The sequence below is a fragment of the Merops nubicus genome, unplaced genomic scaffold (genome assembly GCF_000691845.1).
Source record: "Merops nubicus isolate BGI_N331 unplaced genomic scaffold, ASM69184v1 scaffold12714, whole genome shotgun sequence".
Classification (NCBI taxonomy): domain Eukaryota; kingdom Metazoa; phylum Chordata; class Aves; order Coraciiformes; family Meropidae; genus Merops; species Merops nubicus.
This window is the reverse complement of record NW_008606297.1, coordinates 76,447-91,250: the sequence shown is the minus strand read 5'-3', so window position 1 is coordinate 91,250 and position 14,804 is coordinate 76,447. Positions and strand designations below refer to the sequence as shown.

At 36.6% G+C, this 14,804-nt stretch overlaps 1 protein-coding gene across 1 annotated transcript in view; it reads left to right on the top strand.

Moving 5' to 3' along the window:
- Nucleotides 1–1,227: 1,227 nt before the first annotated feature.
- Nucleotides 1,228–14,804, top strand: part of KCNH7 (potassium voltage-gated channel, subfamily H (eag-related), member 7) — a gene marked incomplete at its 5' end in the record, with an annotated part of 79,757 nt that continues 66,180 nt past the window's right edge. Inside the window, 4 exons of the mRNA XM_008939603.1 lie at nt 1,228–1,276; nt 7,719–8,144; nt 13,148–13,168; nt 13,673–13,696. Coding sequence (XP_008937851.1) covers nt 1,228–1,276; nt 7,719–8,144; nt 13,148–13,168; nt 13,673–13,696 — 520 coding nt within the window. The remainder of the gene's footprint in view (nt 1,277–7,718; nt 8,145–13,147; nt 13,169–13,672; nt 13,697–14,804) is intronic.

The following is a 14,804-nucleotide window of genomic DNA, read 5'->3' as shown; positions in this document are numbered from 1 at the left end:
TTATTAATATTATTATTAGTATATATTATTATTGAGAAGATAATATGATAGGATTCTTGGATTTAACTGGATCCAGGAGGTTTCTTTCTGTCCTATGTTTCTATCAATTTTTAACAGATCTCCTATCTATTTGTTCTTTTCAGGGCTTCTAAAACAGGTGGGTTCTGTGAGGTAACTTTGAAGGCTAGGATAATGATTTTCACAAAGTCATCACACATTACAATAAAGAATCTCAGGAAACTATAAAGGCAGAGTTTGTGTTTCTATTATTCATAAGAACTATCACAGAGAACTTAACACATCCATGTACTTATTAAATTGAATTAGAGATTTTCACCTTCAAGAGGGAGAAGTCAAAACTGTCAGGGTATCTAAAGCTTAGACGAAGAGAACTCTACTACATAGCAACAATATTTAAAAGGATTGAAGAAGCTTTCAGTGGAACATCAGTAATAAGGAATATGTTTGGTTATTTATATTATTCAACATGAAGTAAACATTTTAAGGCAACCAAACAAAGCAGAACTATAGCTAAAAACAAGGAGGGTTATTACCACTATGTCTTATTTCTCAGGCACAGAATTCTGTCAATATTACTTGACAATATTAAGGAGCATAGCACCCAGGCAAATTGGGCATTTCAAAGACCTGAAAGCAACTGGCAAAGACAGTCTGAGGAGTGCTTCCCATGAAGACATGAAATAAGTGAGCCCTATCAGGAATATGAAACTTCTTTAAGATCATACTCTGAACAAGTATCAGTGAATAAAGCCTACTCTTCCTAAGGAGATTATGAATTCTTCAGCTTTGCAATAAGTTTCTTCCAAACAAAACTGACATTTCTTAGCAAAGATATGATCACTAAGAAATCAGAAGAGGTTCCAGTTAATGAGAAACAACATGTTATTCTGGATATATCTACTTTAGTTTTCTGTCTGAAAGCAACTTTAAAACTGGGTGACTGGAAACTTATATTGATCTATGAGACAAACTTAGTAATATAATCAAAGTACTTCTTAAAAGGAACAGTTCTTAAATTTCCCAAATAAAAAAACAACGTATTTTAGAAGAGTTTCTCTGCAGATTATGTATATTGTATATGAATTCAAGATACCTGAATTTGTTCCTAAAGTGTGAGGAAATGTGATATTATACCCTCCTTTCTTAATAGTCTGTTCATTTTCTTAAACTGTTTCTATTTAATCCAAAGCTTTTTTGTAAATGTAGTTTAATTGTATTTCAGATGGTAGCAGCCTTTCGAGTGGCTCTTCTTCAGGTAAATCCATCATCTAAATTCTATCTACTAAAGACCTTTTATTACTTTGTTCTGGTTCTATTATTTCAAGATCTCATTACATTTTATATAATTCTATAAGAGTGCAAGTCAAAATATGGCTCTTGTTCCCATTCTCTGAATACTTATTTCTGCAAAACTATAGATATAACAGCTAAACTATTAAATTGTATGACCTATAAAATCCAAATAGAGTGATACTTTTCAGCTTATTATCACTGAAAGTTCTTGTATGCAGAGCATAAAAAATTTCAATCAATATACGAGACAAAACACGCTGAGGAATTTGCTAGTGGTATGTAAATTCAGTGTTAAAGAGAACTTCTTCAGGCTTCCTGTTTCAGACAACAGCAACAACTTTTATTCTATAAAGTCTAGCAATCAAGATGATGAGGGGTTGAGAGTTTCTTGAGAACTTGATTTAATAGATAGAATGAATTCTACTTTCCAGCTACCAAAAACTCTACCATATATTCAGCAAGACAGCAAAATATTGTGTCCACAAATTATCTACATATAATATTTGTCATGATGCCTGCTATTTTATCTCATTTTATTGCAGATATTGCAATTTTTCTTCTTTTCCACTTTTAACTATATCTAAAAAAAAAAAAGCCAGGTACAAGAAGTAAAATCTGAGCAAATCAAAAATTATTTTTTCTTATGGCTTTCAAACACACTAACTCCTACAATGTTAACATAATGAGATCTAATAAAATCCCTATCAAGAAAAGGGAAGAAAGCCAGGCAAGTAAATGTACAGGTTCATATTAACGTTTAAAGGTATAATCATTTTGTCTTTTGAGGGAGACCCTGAGAACATTGTTCAGATTAAATTCACAGGTCAACCACAAACAGCATTGCCTTACAAGTAACCACATCCTTCGTTCCCTTCCTTTCACGGTTTGACAGGCTACGTCAGAGGTCTACATGTAGACAGGAGGATAAGGAATCATATTATTCTCTTAGCTATTCTCAACATAATGAATTAACTCAATAGAATAAAGGTTTTAGATGATTAGCCTGAAGACAAAAATGTGCCATCACCAGCCCATATATAAAACAGCTTCCTTACTTACAAGGGAACGTGAAGAAAATTGCTGTTACTAATATTGATAGAGTGGAATCTAAGTTTTACCAAAAACTGAAGAAACTGAAATGCCAAAATTAAAGCAGACCATAGCAGAGGATAAAATTGTGTGTATGCAGTATCTGACAATTATAAATTTAAGCTTGTAAAGTTAGTAATTGGATATGTCTTCCTTTTCCTGCCTCAAAAGAAATTAAGATTATTTAACGAGCAGAGCAAGAAAATTATCCACTTATGTATGTGCCTCTACATTTGGGGGAAAGGAACTGAAAAAGAACTCATAATTGGGTCTGGCTGTAATTGTCTGTCCTAAGGCCTGCTGACCCCAGAATGAAAATAAGGCAGCATCACATGCCTCAGTGTTTCCATAGAGGATATTCAAGTGTTTGCTGCTATTTTAGACTGTCAGTTTAGGGATTCCATTTATCAAAAGCAATTGCTTCCTTCAGTCTGTTGCATGAGTTGTTAGATGTTATTTCCAAGCCTTTGAACAGTAATTCAATAATTGTCTGTGTCTGTATTTCTGATAACCTAGATCCTGAAAATTCTTTGTCAGTAGGCATCCAATTATTAGAAAATCTTATAGCAAAGAGCTGATTTATGCTCTTTTTATGAAAGTAATTTTTGTCATTGTTTGTGGAAGTTTCAGAACAAAAGTATTATTGAAATAACCCATGCTCTGGAGGATAGTCTATCCATCATTGACCTACCTACCTGACCTGCTCTTGTCAAGGAAATCTGTCACTGTTTTAGAATAGGTTGGTCTTCATGAATATGTATGTTTTATTCTTTAATCTTATATACTGAAAAAGTAACATGTTTCATATTATAGCCAGACCAGTCATCCACTATGATTAAACTATGCAAGACTTGATTTTTTTCAACACTCTACCACATTTAACAGGTTGTACCAGAACATGGGCAGCTGAGTTTGGTTCAGTTCTCAGCCTAGGACAGGTGGTGCATCATACCAGGAAACAGGTTCTGACAGTTTCTACATCTCACTTAATCTATCTTGTGCAAAATTTTTATGCATTTGAGCTCCTTTGATTTGACTTTGGAAAGCCTAAATATAGAGAAGGTTAAGAATCTAGTAGACTAAATCCAGCTGCCAGCTAGGGAGCTTGAGACCAGCTACTACTTTTTTTTTCCTTTTGTTGAGTTGTCTGAAAGAAGCTTCAGATACTGGTTTCTGGATAACTACTTCTCTGCATCAGCATCAAAGCAGCAATGCTATGAGAGATGCTATTAAAACTGGCTGAGCAATTCTTTGAGGAGCCATCATAGCCAGTTGCTGTCTCTTAGGGCTTCTGTTCTGTAGCACTTCAGGACAGGAAACCAGGAATCCCCTGTGCTCTGACATGGGCTAAACAGACTTTGGAATAGCACATAGTATCTACCAGTAATCCTAAAACTAGAGAAATTGCAGTGAAAGTAAAACTCCCTCTGTTGTGGGCGTTTCTCCAACTTTAGTACTGTGTCTAGTATGTAAGCATATATTTTCATCACTAGAAGTTTGCAAAGTACCTTCACCATACCAAGGCAATATTCATGCCAAATATAATTCCCCTCCCTTGTTGCTCAACACTGAGCAGAAGAGATAGGGGAATTACTTACCACACAAGCGTATTTGGTTACTAAATGAAACCTTACTTAGATATGTTTTTGTCAGAATAGCCCATTTTCAAAATGAAACTTGCATTGACAGAGCAGGAAATTTGCAACCTTGATGATAACTGTTAATAAAGTCCTTTTGGAACCAATGTTTATTCTTCTTTTTTTTCCCCTGTCACAAAATTCTGTGTGATGGCATTTAGTGTTTAAGAATTGTATTTTTCAATTAATGTTAACATTACCTGCTTCAATACTTAAGGAAAAACAAGGCTATTAGTTTTCTAATCAAAATATGTTTTTTTCCTTACACTTTTTTTAGTGTAAAACATTTTATTTCCATGAACTCTAAGTATCTAGTCCTTTGATCTCCAAAAATATGAGACAGAATTTAAAAAGGCATTCAAGAGGCAAGAAAAGTCAATTTGAATTTGGGACCTGGGAGTTGATTACATCTGCGAACAGTTTAGAAGTGTCCTTTCTTATCTGCAGCATATTTTTGGATGGATTTCTACTATTTAGAAAATGAGATTTAGTTTTATTTCTAAACTGAGTTTAGAAACTGAGGTTAGCTGAGATGACACAGAGAATAAATGCAACCAAGAGATTAACTCACTTGCAAATTACTTACTCAGTAAAGCAAAGTTTGAAAGGAGAAGGTGGGATGTAAGCCTGGAATTGTGACTCACACTCAACTGCTTTCCTCAGTTGCTCTTAGCAAGACAGAATTATACAAATCTCTGACTCAGCATTAAGAACTTGGCAGTCTAGTCTTCACCTTCAAAAATACATAAGGATTTAAATGTAACATTACCTTTATATTTATAGTAAATCACTAGTTGCATCTCAATAATATTTTAGTAATATTTTAGTATTGAAAGCCAACAAAGATGTGACATCATATCTACAAATAGCAGTGCTAGTCCACTTTTAAACAAAAGCTTTTACCACATAAACACTACTTCAGGAAAGCTTCCACTGACTCTTCTAGTCTAAACTGGGAGAGCAGGCCTGGGGCCATGGATTTTGCTTCATGACAAATTGTATTATTACTGAGCTGAGCAAGAAAGTGTAATGTTAACTAGACAAAGTCTGAATGGGCCTCCCGATAGCTTTAGTAGCAGTACTGCAGGAGAGACCTGAAAGTCTAGCACATCACATAACTAATTATCTATATACTGAAGAATGACAAAAATACTCCTCCTCTAAAGAACAGTCAGATGAAAAAACAGGAAATAGAGATTTTGTCTTTGAGACCACTTATTACAGTTGATGGAAGAATAGCAAAAAGCTACTCATATAAGCTTTCTGTTTCATGCCCAATAGTCTTAGAAGCAAAATTCTGACTGAGTATTCTTTCCAGCTGAACTGCAGTTAGACAGCTAAATCAGTAATGCAGTATAACATGGTCATATTAACTTGGTGAAGCAGAAAAGACCATCTGCACCACCATGAATATGACTAAAATAGAGTGCCAGCAAAAACCCTTCAACTGTGTCTAATGCCAGAAAACCTTATGAATGGTATTTTTAAGAAGTTCAGTGTAACTGATGAAAAAAAATAATTATAGTATTTGTTTCACTTGATGCAATAAGCTTTCAAAATTTGTTTATAAACTGCTTTACAACTCAATACTACGTGCATTTAAAAATAAAAAAATCATTTTATTGTACTTTAATTTCAACTGTAAGCAATTTGTTCAAGCATACTTTGTAAGTTAGAAGAAATATGCATGTTCCCAAGGTGCACTCTGCTGAATATAACTGTCCAGACTGAAAATTGGCATCTCTAGCTGGTGTTTAAAACATGTATGACTCTGGTGTTATGTAACAGAGATTTCTGTCTCCTGTACTGTTGTGTGCGTATATGCACTAGAATAATGGATTCAGTGATACATATTTTGAATACAACAAGCTTTTTCAGAGCTTTTTCAAGCAAGGGGAAGTACTTTTTCACAGAGTACGTTAAATTATGGAACTGTTTTCTACAGGATTTTCTTTGTAGATCAAAAAACAACTGTGTTTCAGAAGCTTTAAGACAAATTCATGAAAGTACACCAAACACACAGTTTGTGTTTTGAACACAATCTCTGGCTCAGAAAGCTTCTGAATTATAGACAGCCAAAAACTGGGTAAATTTACTGGGAGAAGTAACACAATGTCGTGGCTCTTAAACTCCTTCTCCATGTATCTACTGCTGGAAAATATCAGACTTCCATCAGTGTGCCAGATGGACCTGTGGTATTGCCTAGTACAGTAACTTTGCACAGGATTTCTTTTAGGAAGAGCAGAGCATTCACTTTCATTGAGTTAGAATTCAAAATAAATTTTATAATAAATATATAGGACATTCATTTTAAAACATTAAATCATTAAGCTATGTCACAAATTTCTATATAATTACTGTTGGGCATAGACATCAATGAAAAACTATTTCAAAACATTTCAGTATGGAATGATAAATTTCAGTGTTGAATATCAATAAATGTTAGCTAGCTACAAACGCTGGCAATTAAAACTGACCAGAAAGAAAGAAATCTTATACCAAACAGAATTTCATATCTCAGTAAGAGGGAACAACAAGACATTTTGAGATGTATTCTGAAAAATCATTTTGCTATTGATTCACTGTGAAAAACACTCATGTAGTAAAGTGAGTGGCAAGAAGATATAAATCAGACCATTTATGCAATGACATCTGGTCATTTCAGGTATTTGAATTATTTAATTTTGTAAATTTTTTTTCACATTTCTTTTTCAAAACTGTTTACTATGTTTTCTGTACATCAGAAGTCTCTGTGCCTCCATCTGTGAGTTCTATTGCACAATGCCTTATAATATTTGCTATCTGAGTTTGATTTTTATAGAGGGACATTTTGTAGATTTTGCAGTCCTTCCCCTTTATTTGCACCATATTTTACACTTCTTCTCAGCTATGATATTTCTTACCATTACATGAGGTTGTTAGTTTTCCACACATTCAGAATAGTCAACCCTGCTATTCAATATACCAAGCCAAACTAAGCCCACATTCATGCAAATGTACAAAAGATAATTGCATTGTATAGGTTCAGCTGAGGCTTGAGAGCTGTGTCACTGGTTTTTTCTTCCTGCATGTTCCTTTACTTTTCATTTTAAACCAATTCAAGATGAGTGTTTGTACTGGAAAGGATTGTGGCAAAACTGATACACAATTTATTTTTCTTTCCTTGAGGATTAGCACTGATGTCTTCTTGTTTATTTTTTAGCCAGTTAAGTCAATCAGCAATACACTTTTAAGTGGAACATGGAGTTCCACTAATAATAGAATCCACAAATACCTGTATCAGTATAACAGCTACCAAGCAAAGTAGTTCAACATGTTCTAGCAGTCTTTATAATATAAAGATAGATTTTTAATTTAGAAAGGCCCACCAGAACAGATAAACTTACTTTTTTATTATTATAGACTGTAGAATCACTGCTGCTATCCCTATTCTGAGCTCAGTAACTTATGTGTGACTGATGTATGAAATACTTTAGCACCATGACTATAACTACCTTAGAGCTATATAATATTTCCATATTTACACATTTCATTGCTAAGTATTGTAATCTATTAGGAATAGGTCGATTATTTATAGCTATTATTATGCATTCTAACTGCGTGTGGAAAAAAAGCCTATTTTCATTCCAAGAAACTAATATGTAATTTTTTTTTTCTTTTGCATGTATTTACATTTAGGAAGACTTTTTGGATTCCGATTACCTGGACTGAGGCTTTTAACATACAGAAAGCAGTCCTTACCCCAGGAAGACCCTGATGCAGTCATAGTTGACTCAAAGCACAGCGATGACTCAGTGGCGATGAAGCACTTTAAATCACCTACAAAAGAAAGTTGTAGTCCTTCAGAAGTGGATGATACAAAAGCACTGATTCAACCCAGTAAATGTTCACCATTGGTTAATATATCAGGACCTCTTGACCATTCATCACCTAAACAGCAATGGGACAGACTTTACCCTGATATGATACAGACAAGCAATCGACTAACCCACTCCAGATCAAAGGAAAGCATTTGTAGTATACGGAGAGCATCTTCAGTACATGACATAGAAGGCTTTAACATCCATCCCAAGAATGCTTTTAGGGACCGTCACGCAAGCGAAGGTATGGTGGGAAGTCAATCAGTATGATCCGATGTACTGAGAAAGGAATTATTGCAATTTTTCGTAGTAATTGTCATCTTTTTGTAAGAGAAACTAGAACTAATCAGCTGTATACATTCAAAGGCATACTAAAAACATTAAGGGCCCAAATAAGACAGGCTGATTTACACTAAATGCCACTTTTCATGTGTAAGCAGACCAATGAAATCACGAGGTTGCTCTTACAGTACCACTTGCCTTCTGTATAGCAATACAGCAAAATCTGGCTTAACTTTCCTAAATGGAATACTGTTATTTGGGGGTGGGCAGAAATCAGGTGATCAAGTTAAAATTGCATGCACAGTTCTGTCCCATGTTCACATATATTGGATTGTCTATGACTGTATGAAATCCTGCTTCAGAGATTGACCAGTTTATTTTTTTTAAAATCTGCAATGTGTACATTGCATATTTACTGATCCAACGCCGAGACACGCTTTTTCTTTCACACTGGAAAAAGTATCCTCAGCAACTACACTGAAATGCTTTGTAGAATGCTTAGTGAAATACTTAGTGAAATGATTGTGTAAAATTCATGTAAGTGTGATTTTCTCTTTGTGTTAGCATATCCTTGCAACCAGCAAGATTTACAAAGATTTTTTTCTATCTTCTTTTCCTAGTGTCTCTTCTAATTATGCGAAGTCATGGACTGTGTTCCATGATTTCTTGTTGCAGACAGGGAGCTTGAGAAACAGCTTATCAAACAGAGATTTGAAAGTCTTGTGAATGAAAAGGCACCTTTGAAACTGGCTTTTGCAGAAAAGCGTCACATTTACAATGTTTTTGCAGCTACTGATGGTCTAATGAGTTGAATTACATGCTTTTTCTTCAAGCCAGATGACAATGAATGTATGGGAAATAGTCTAAGATTTCAAAAACATATGTCATGAAAGACTGTGTACAGATTCATAAATTAGCAAGAAAATGAATTTTCATTTTCAGTGATTGCCTGGTTTTCTCCTCAGCACTTACTGCAAGTGTAGCATTCATTTCAGTTTTCCTGCCTTTTGGAAGGTCCATATCAAGGGTTCTTTGCTTCTGTACATCTCCTAAAATATAAATTTGAATGCTCCTCTGCTACGCAGATTAACTCCTAGAATATCAGAACCAATTATTCCTTCCCGTAACTCTTTCTATATTAAATATAATGAGTAAACACTTCTTTTCTCATTTCTGTTTCATTTGGACTCTGATGTTTTTCCAGTTTAAATGAACCTGAAAATTCAATTAAATCCATCCTCAACCATTCCATTTTGCTGTATTTCATGTTCACATTCAAGTCAAGATTTCAAAATCAGGATAGTGAAGCAAAAATCTTCAACACTGAACCTTGGCATATCTTTTGGACTGTTGCATAAGCTTTATCTTGGTTTCAGCTTCCTCATATATTTAAAGTAGCCTTTCAAATTAAACACTTTTAGAGATATCTGTTTCATCAATTTCTATTTTCAGAATTAATTTTCATTAAAGCACTTCCCAATTGGTCATTCTTCATATAGTTATATGATGAACATGTGTACAAAAATGAAGATTGTCTTTGGTTATGGTGGTACACAGCTCATGTGGAAATTGTGACATCATTTGATACTTGCTGCATAGGAGAGCAAAAATTTCTAGCTTTGTTTCATTAAATAATATTTTTCAAATATTAAATACTAAGGAAAATAAATTTTAATATAAGGAGTCAATAATCCATTTGAATTCCTGTGGCCTCTCGCATGATGCAATCCTTTATGCTGTGTATGTGGATAAAATACTGCCACTCCGATTTCACTCTGCAGAAGCTACAAAATAGTAGAGAATCTGTCCTTAAGTTTAGGTCATATGTACACATTCTAAAAAAATTACAGCAGAACAAAGGATGGCTCTCAGAACTGCATTAGAATTAGTAACCATACTTGATGCCACCTGCTTCCAAGCATATTACAATTTGCCACCTTATGCTGAAAAGATGTTTGAATTTAGGGAGGAAGTCCTGCTTGTCTTACTCAACAGTGAGCCATAAAACTCTGTTGCTGATATAAAATTAACCATGGAAGTTAGGCAACCAGGATTCAGCCTAAATCATCTTCTCTGGGCTCCAGATTCTGAGCAGAAGCTGTACTGGAGAATGTAAAGCCCTAAGTAAAAGTAAAGTACAACTAAGTAAAAGTAAACTACAGCTCAAACAGGCTAAATTATTACCCAGAAAAAGAATAAGGTTTTATCCCTCTTCCAGTCTAATTTTATTTTTTTTATTGATCCTAATAATTCTAAATTTTCCTGAATTCACTGAAAACTACTACTTTGTCTGAACCTCTTCCACTTCAAGTATCGTTAATTGAATTAGAATAGAAGAATTATGACAAAAGAGACTAGCATTATTTAGCTCAATGCTAACTACAGTAATTCACTCATAGTCAATTTTTTTTTAAGATAATGCAAATGAGGCTAAATTATTTTATGTCTTAATCTATGTAGTCTAGTTGCCTATCACTTTAAAATTGTCATAGATGTGGCCATTATATGTTGAAAGGTATTACAGAAAAAAAATGAGAATTTAGGACTTTAAATTCATTTGAGTGTACTCAGTTGAATTCTATTCTAAATTTGCCTATTTGTCAGCAAAACCAAGCCCTTCTCACTCGAAACGTCAGCATGTGTGGACAGGTACAGGTTCACAGGGACTCTTCATGAATTTTCTTGTCTTCAGAAAGGAACCTCAGGAATATCCCTGTAGCCCTCTAAAAATACAACGGGCTTTTAAGCCTAACTTGGCCTACAAAATCTGCATTACTGCTACAGATGCCTGGCACAGAAAGGCGTCAGGCTGAGAGGCACCAAACACTGTCCCACACGCACGATCCAGAGGACCCAGCTTGGTGTCCCATGCTCCCCAGTGCTCAGGAAGCTGAGGAAAACCCAGTGAGGCAGCAGGTGTGACATGTGGCCACAGACAAGGCCCATGCTCGGCCCTGACAGAAGGTCACAGCCTTTCTCCAGAGCGGGCCCTCTGCAGGGACAGTGCTGCTGCTGGAGCGGACAGGGGTGCGTGCAGCTGTCTCAGCCCTAAGAGGTGGCTTGTCAGCAGAGGCACAATTGCAGGGGAATATCCGTTTGAGCCCAGGACACCTCTGAAAGCTGGTAAGCTAGTCACAGAGGCAGGGCCACATCTTGTGCCTGGTCCTTCACTCCCCTTATACCTTCTCCGAGCTGCCACAGCTGGGTAGGGGACACAACATGAAGGGACAGTGGGATGTGGGTCATGTTGCACACCCATGAACACATGTGGTATCAGCCTATCCACCTGTGTGGCTTCTTTTTACTGGTCAAGAGCAGTGTCCCTCAGGGCCTGGTTTTGGGACCAGTCTTGTTTAATATCTTTATCAATGACCAGGATGAGGGGATCGAATGCACCCTCAGTAAATTTGCAGATGACACAGAATTAAGTAGGAGCATCAGACTGCTTTAGGATAGGAAAGCTCTGCAGAGAGATTTGGACAGGCTGAGGTCAGTTGTATGAGGTCTAACAAGGCCAAGTGCCAGTTCCTGCACTTCAGTCACAACCACCCCAGGCAATGCTAGAGCTTGGGGAGGAGTGGCGGAAAGCTGCCTGGGGGGTGTTGGTGGACAGCCGATTGAACGTCAGCCAGCAGTGTGCTCAGGTGGCCAAGAAGGCCAACGGCATCCTGGCCTGTGTCAGATATGATGGTAGGGAGGTGATCATACCCCTGTACTCAGCACTCATGAGACCGCACATTGAGTACTGTGTCTAGTTTTGGGCACCACAGGATAAGAAGGACATTGAGGTGCTGAAGCAGGTCCAGAGAAGGGCAACACGGCTGGTGAGAGGGCTGGAAAACATGCCTTCTGAAGACCAGCTGAGGGAACTGGGGTTGCTTAGTCTAGAGGAGACTGAGAGGAGACCTTATTGCTCTCTACAACTACCTGTAAGGAGGCTGTAGTGAGGCCAGTGTTGGTCTCCTCTCCCAAATTACTGATGAGAGGATGAGAGGAAATGGCCTCAAGTTGTGCCAGGGGAGGTTTTGATTGGATATTAGAAAGAATTTCTTCACTAAGAGAGTGGTTGGACACTAGAATGGACTGCCCAGGGAGGTGGTGCAGTCATCATCCCTGGACGTATTCAAAAAATGAGTAGGTGTGGCACTTGAGTCTATGGTCTAGTGGTCTATGGTCTAGTGGTCAGGGAAATGTTGGGAGGAAGGTTGGACTTGATGATCCTAGAGGTCCTTTCCAACCATAGTGATTCTAAGATTCTTTATAATAATATTTAATAAACAATAATAATAGCAACAACAATAATAACCTTCTCCCTAAAAAGGCTTGATCTCACAAGAGGGTTCAGAGTTGAGTGTGGCTGTCAGGACAGAGATCTTTGCTGCTGTTACCTTGCAGAAAGGCACCTAAGAGCTGAAAAAAGCTTTAAGGTATATCTTTCTACTCAGTGTTTCTCCAGGATTTACTCAGAGGCGCTGCTCAGCTTGCTGCCATGGTAAAAAACTTTTCCTCCTGTGAGTCTTGAGCAGGCACAGGGCCTGGGAGTCTGTGCAGGGCAGTCCCACACAGCCAGCCAGCCAGTCAGCGCACTGCTGCCCACAGCTGTGGGCACTAGAGCCTCATTTAATTACATGCAACTGATTACCACTTCATCAGTTAGCACTTCTGATCTCCAACCCAGTGGCAGACTTGTGCAGAAAAGATTTTATTATGTTACTGTTATTAGCAAGCTAGCTAGAGCCAGTCCCTAACACCCACTGATCTTCTCCAAAGAGATTTACAGATTATCTCTCAATTGCCAAAGTGAATTCATTTTGACTAAAAGTCTGAGTAACATAACCAAGGAGGTGCAAAAATATTTTTGGTTCAAACCACATGCATATTTTGAAGCAATATTTTCTTCTTTTTCTGATGTAGATTTTAGTTGTTTTCTCTCTTTTTCTTCATTTTTATTATGCTGAAAACCAGACAATGGTCGCAATGTCAAAGGTAAAGTATACATCTCAACTGTACCTCCCAGTGTTTCCAACAGCCACATTTTTTGGCATGTTACTTTGCCTGTTGTATGAAATGTTCAAATGCAACATTCTCATGCTGACCTCTTTAAGGCCAGGTGCATTACTAAAATTATATTTGTTAAACACATAGTTATTCCCTTAACTATTGTCTCAAAGCACTAACTATCATTCCCTGGAAAAAGTGAAGGCATAGTTAAATGGCTATTTGACTTAATTAACTCTTAACTCAAAATAGGAAGAGAGTGAGATGGAACATATCATAGCTATTTAACTCAGTGATTATGCAGGCAAAACTTCTGTTGAACCTAGCAGGAGTTTTATCTGTGAAAGGATATATAATTGGGTGGGGTCAATAACAATCTATCATTGTAAGGTGCTTATTTTTCAGTTAACTATCTCAAAAATAAAATAAATGGTAATCAGGAGCCCTGTGGAAGTATCTTCACTTATTCCTTTTTTGTCTCTTTAAAACTAGTTTCACGTTCCTGGATGGCAGGGGGTATGGTTTCAAGCTTCCTGTAGTATTAAAATGTGAATGCATGAACTTCGTTGCCCGTTTCATGTTTAGGTAACACTTAGCGCAGTTACAAAATTCATTCTATTCACCAGCTCTGAGCTACATCTTTTAGAAACCATTTGAACATGACTTCTGTCAATTCTAGAAAACAATTACTAGAAGGTTCATTTTAATTGCAATATTGGTAGTGATGTCTGAAAACTGGTTTGTGACTTCATGCATGATGCAAAAAGTGTGTGTACCTGGTAAAGTCTTATCTCTAAAATGCATGCAATGCATGACCTAGATTCTGTAAAGTGATGTGTGGACTACAAAATCATTGCATTTGCTTCATGTGTATGTTGGCAAAATCTTGGGAAAAAAATGCAGTCTCTGTACTGTAAAAAAACTTCTATGAATGTATTTACTGCTGGTGAAAGATGATGGATTGACAGCTCAAGAGAGCAAAATCATTTCTCAGTGCATTGAGTAGGCAGGGACAAGAGAATCCTAGCATAAAAAAGGGGAGCTCAAATTTAACCTTAAAGGTTAACCTTAAAGGATCCCATTTGTAGGGAAGACAGAAGCATGATAACCTCCTTGCTTATTCAGTTCTTGGCATCTCTGCTGAAACTGTCAATCACGGTGCCAATTACTGTTAATTGTGACTATGACTTGTTATGGCCCTTTCTTTCCGCTTCCTGTTATGAGAGTATAGCAAAGGTCCACTAGCTGTCAGGTATCAGCTCAATTGCTTCCAGCATGAGCTGTACTTAAGGTAGTAATGTCTTTTAATCAATTACCATTATCAATGAAGTACATACATGCTTTTCACCGCTTTCTTAAGCAAAAGAAGATGGATTTAAAAAGCAAGATTTTATTTTTATTTGCAATTAAGTTAATATCACATGGCAGGGCATAAGTCTTGGGTAGCAAAGGAGAAAGCAATTCTCTTTGGAATAGAAGCAATAGAATATTTAAATCCCAGAAAGCAAAACTTCAATGCAATCTATAAAGTTGCTATGAAAAAAAAATGTTATCTACTATCTAATCATGGATATGCCTAAGCTCCCTTAGTTTCCTCTTACCTTTGAGTTCATTAGGTATCAAG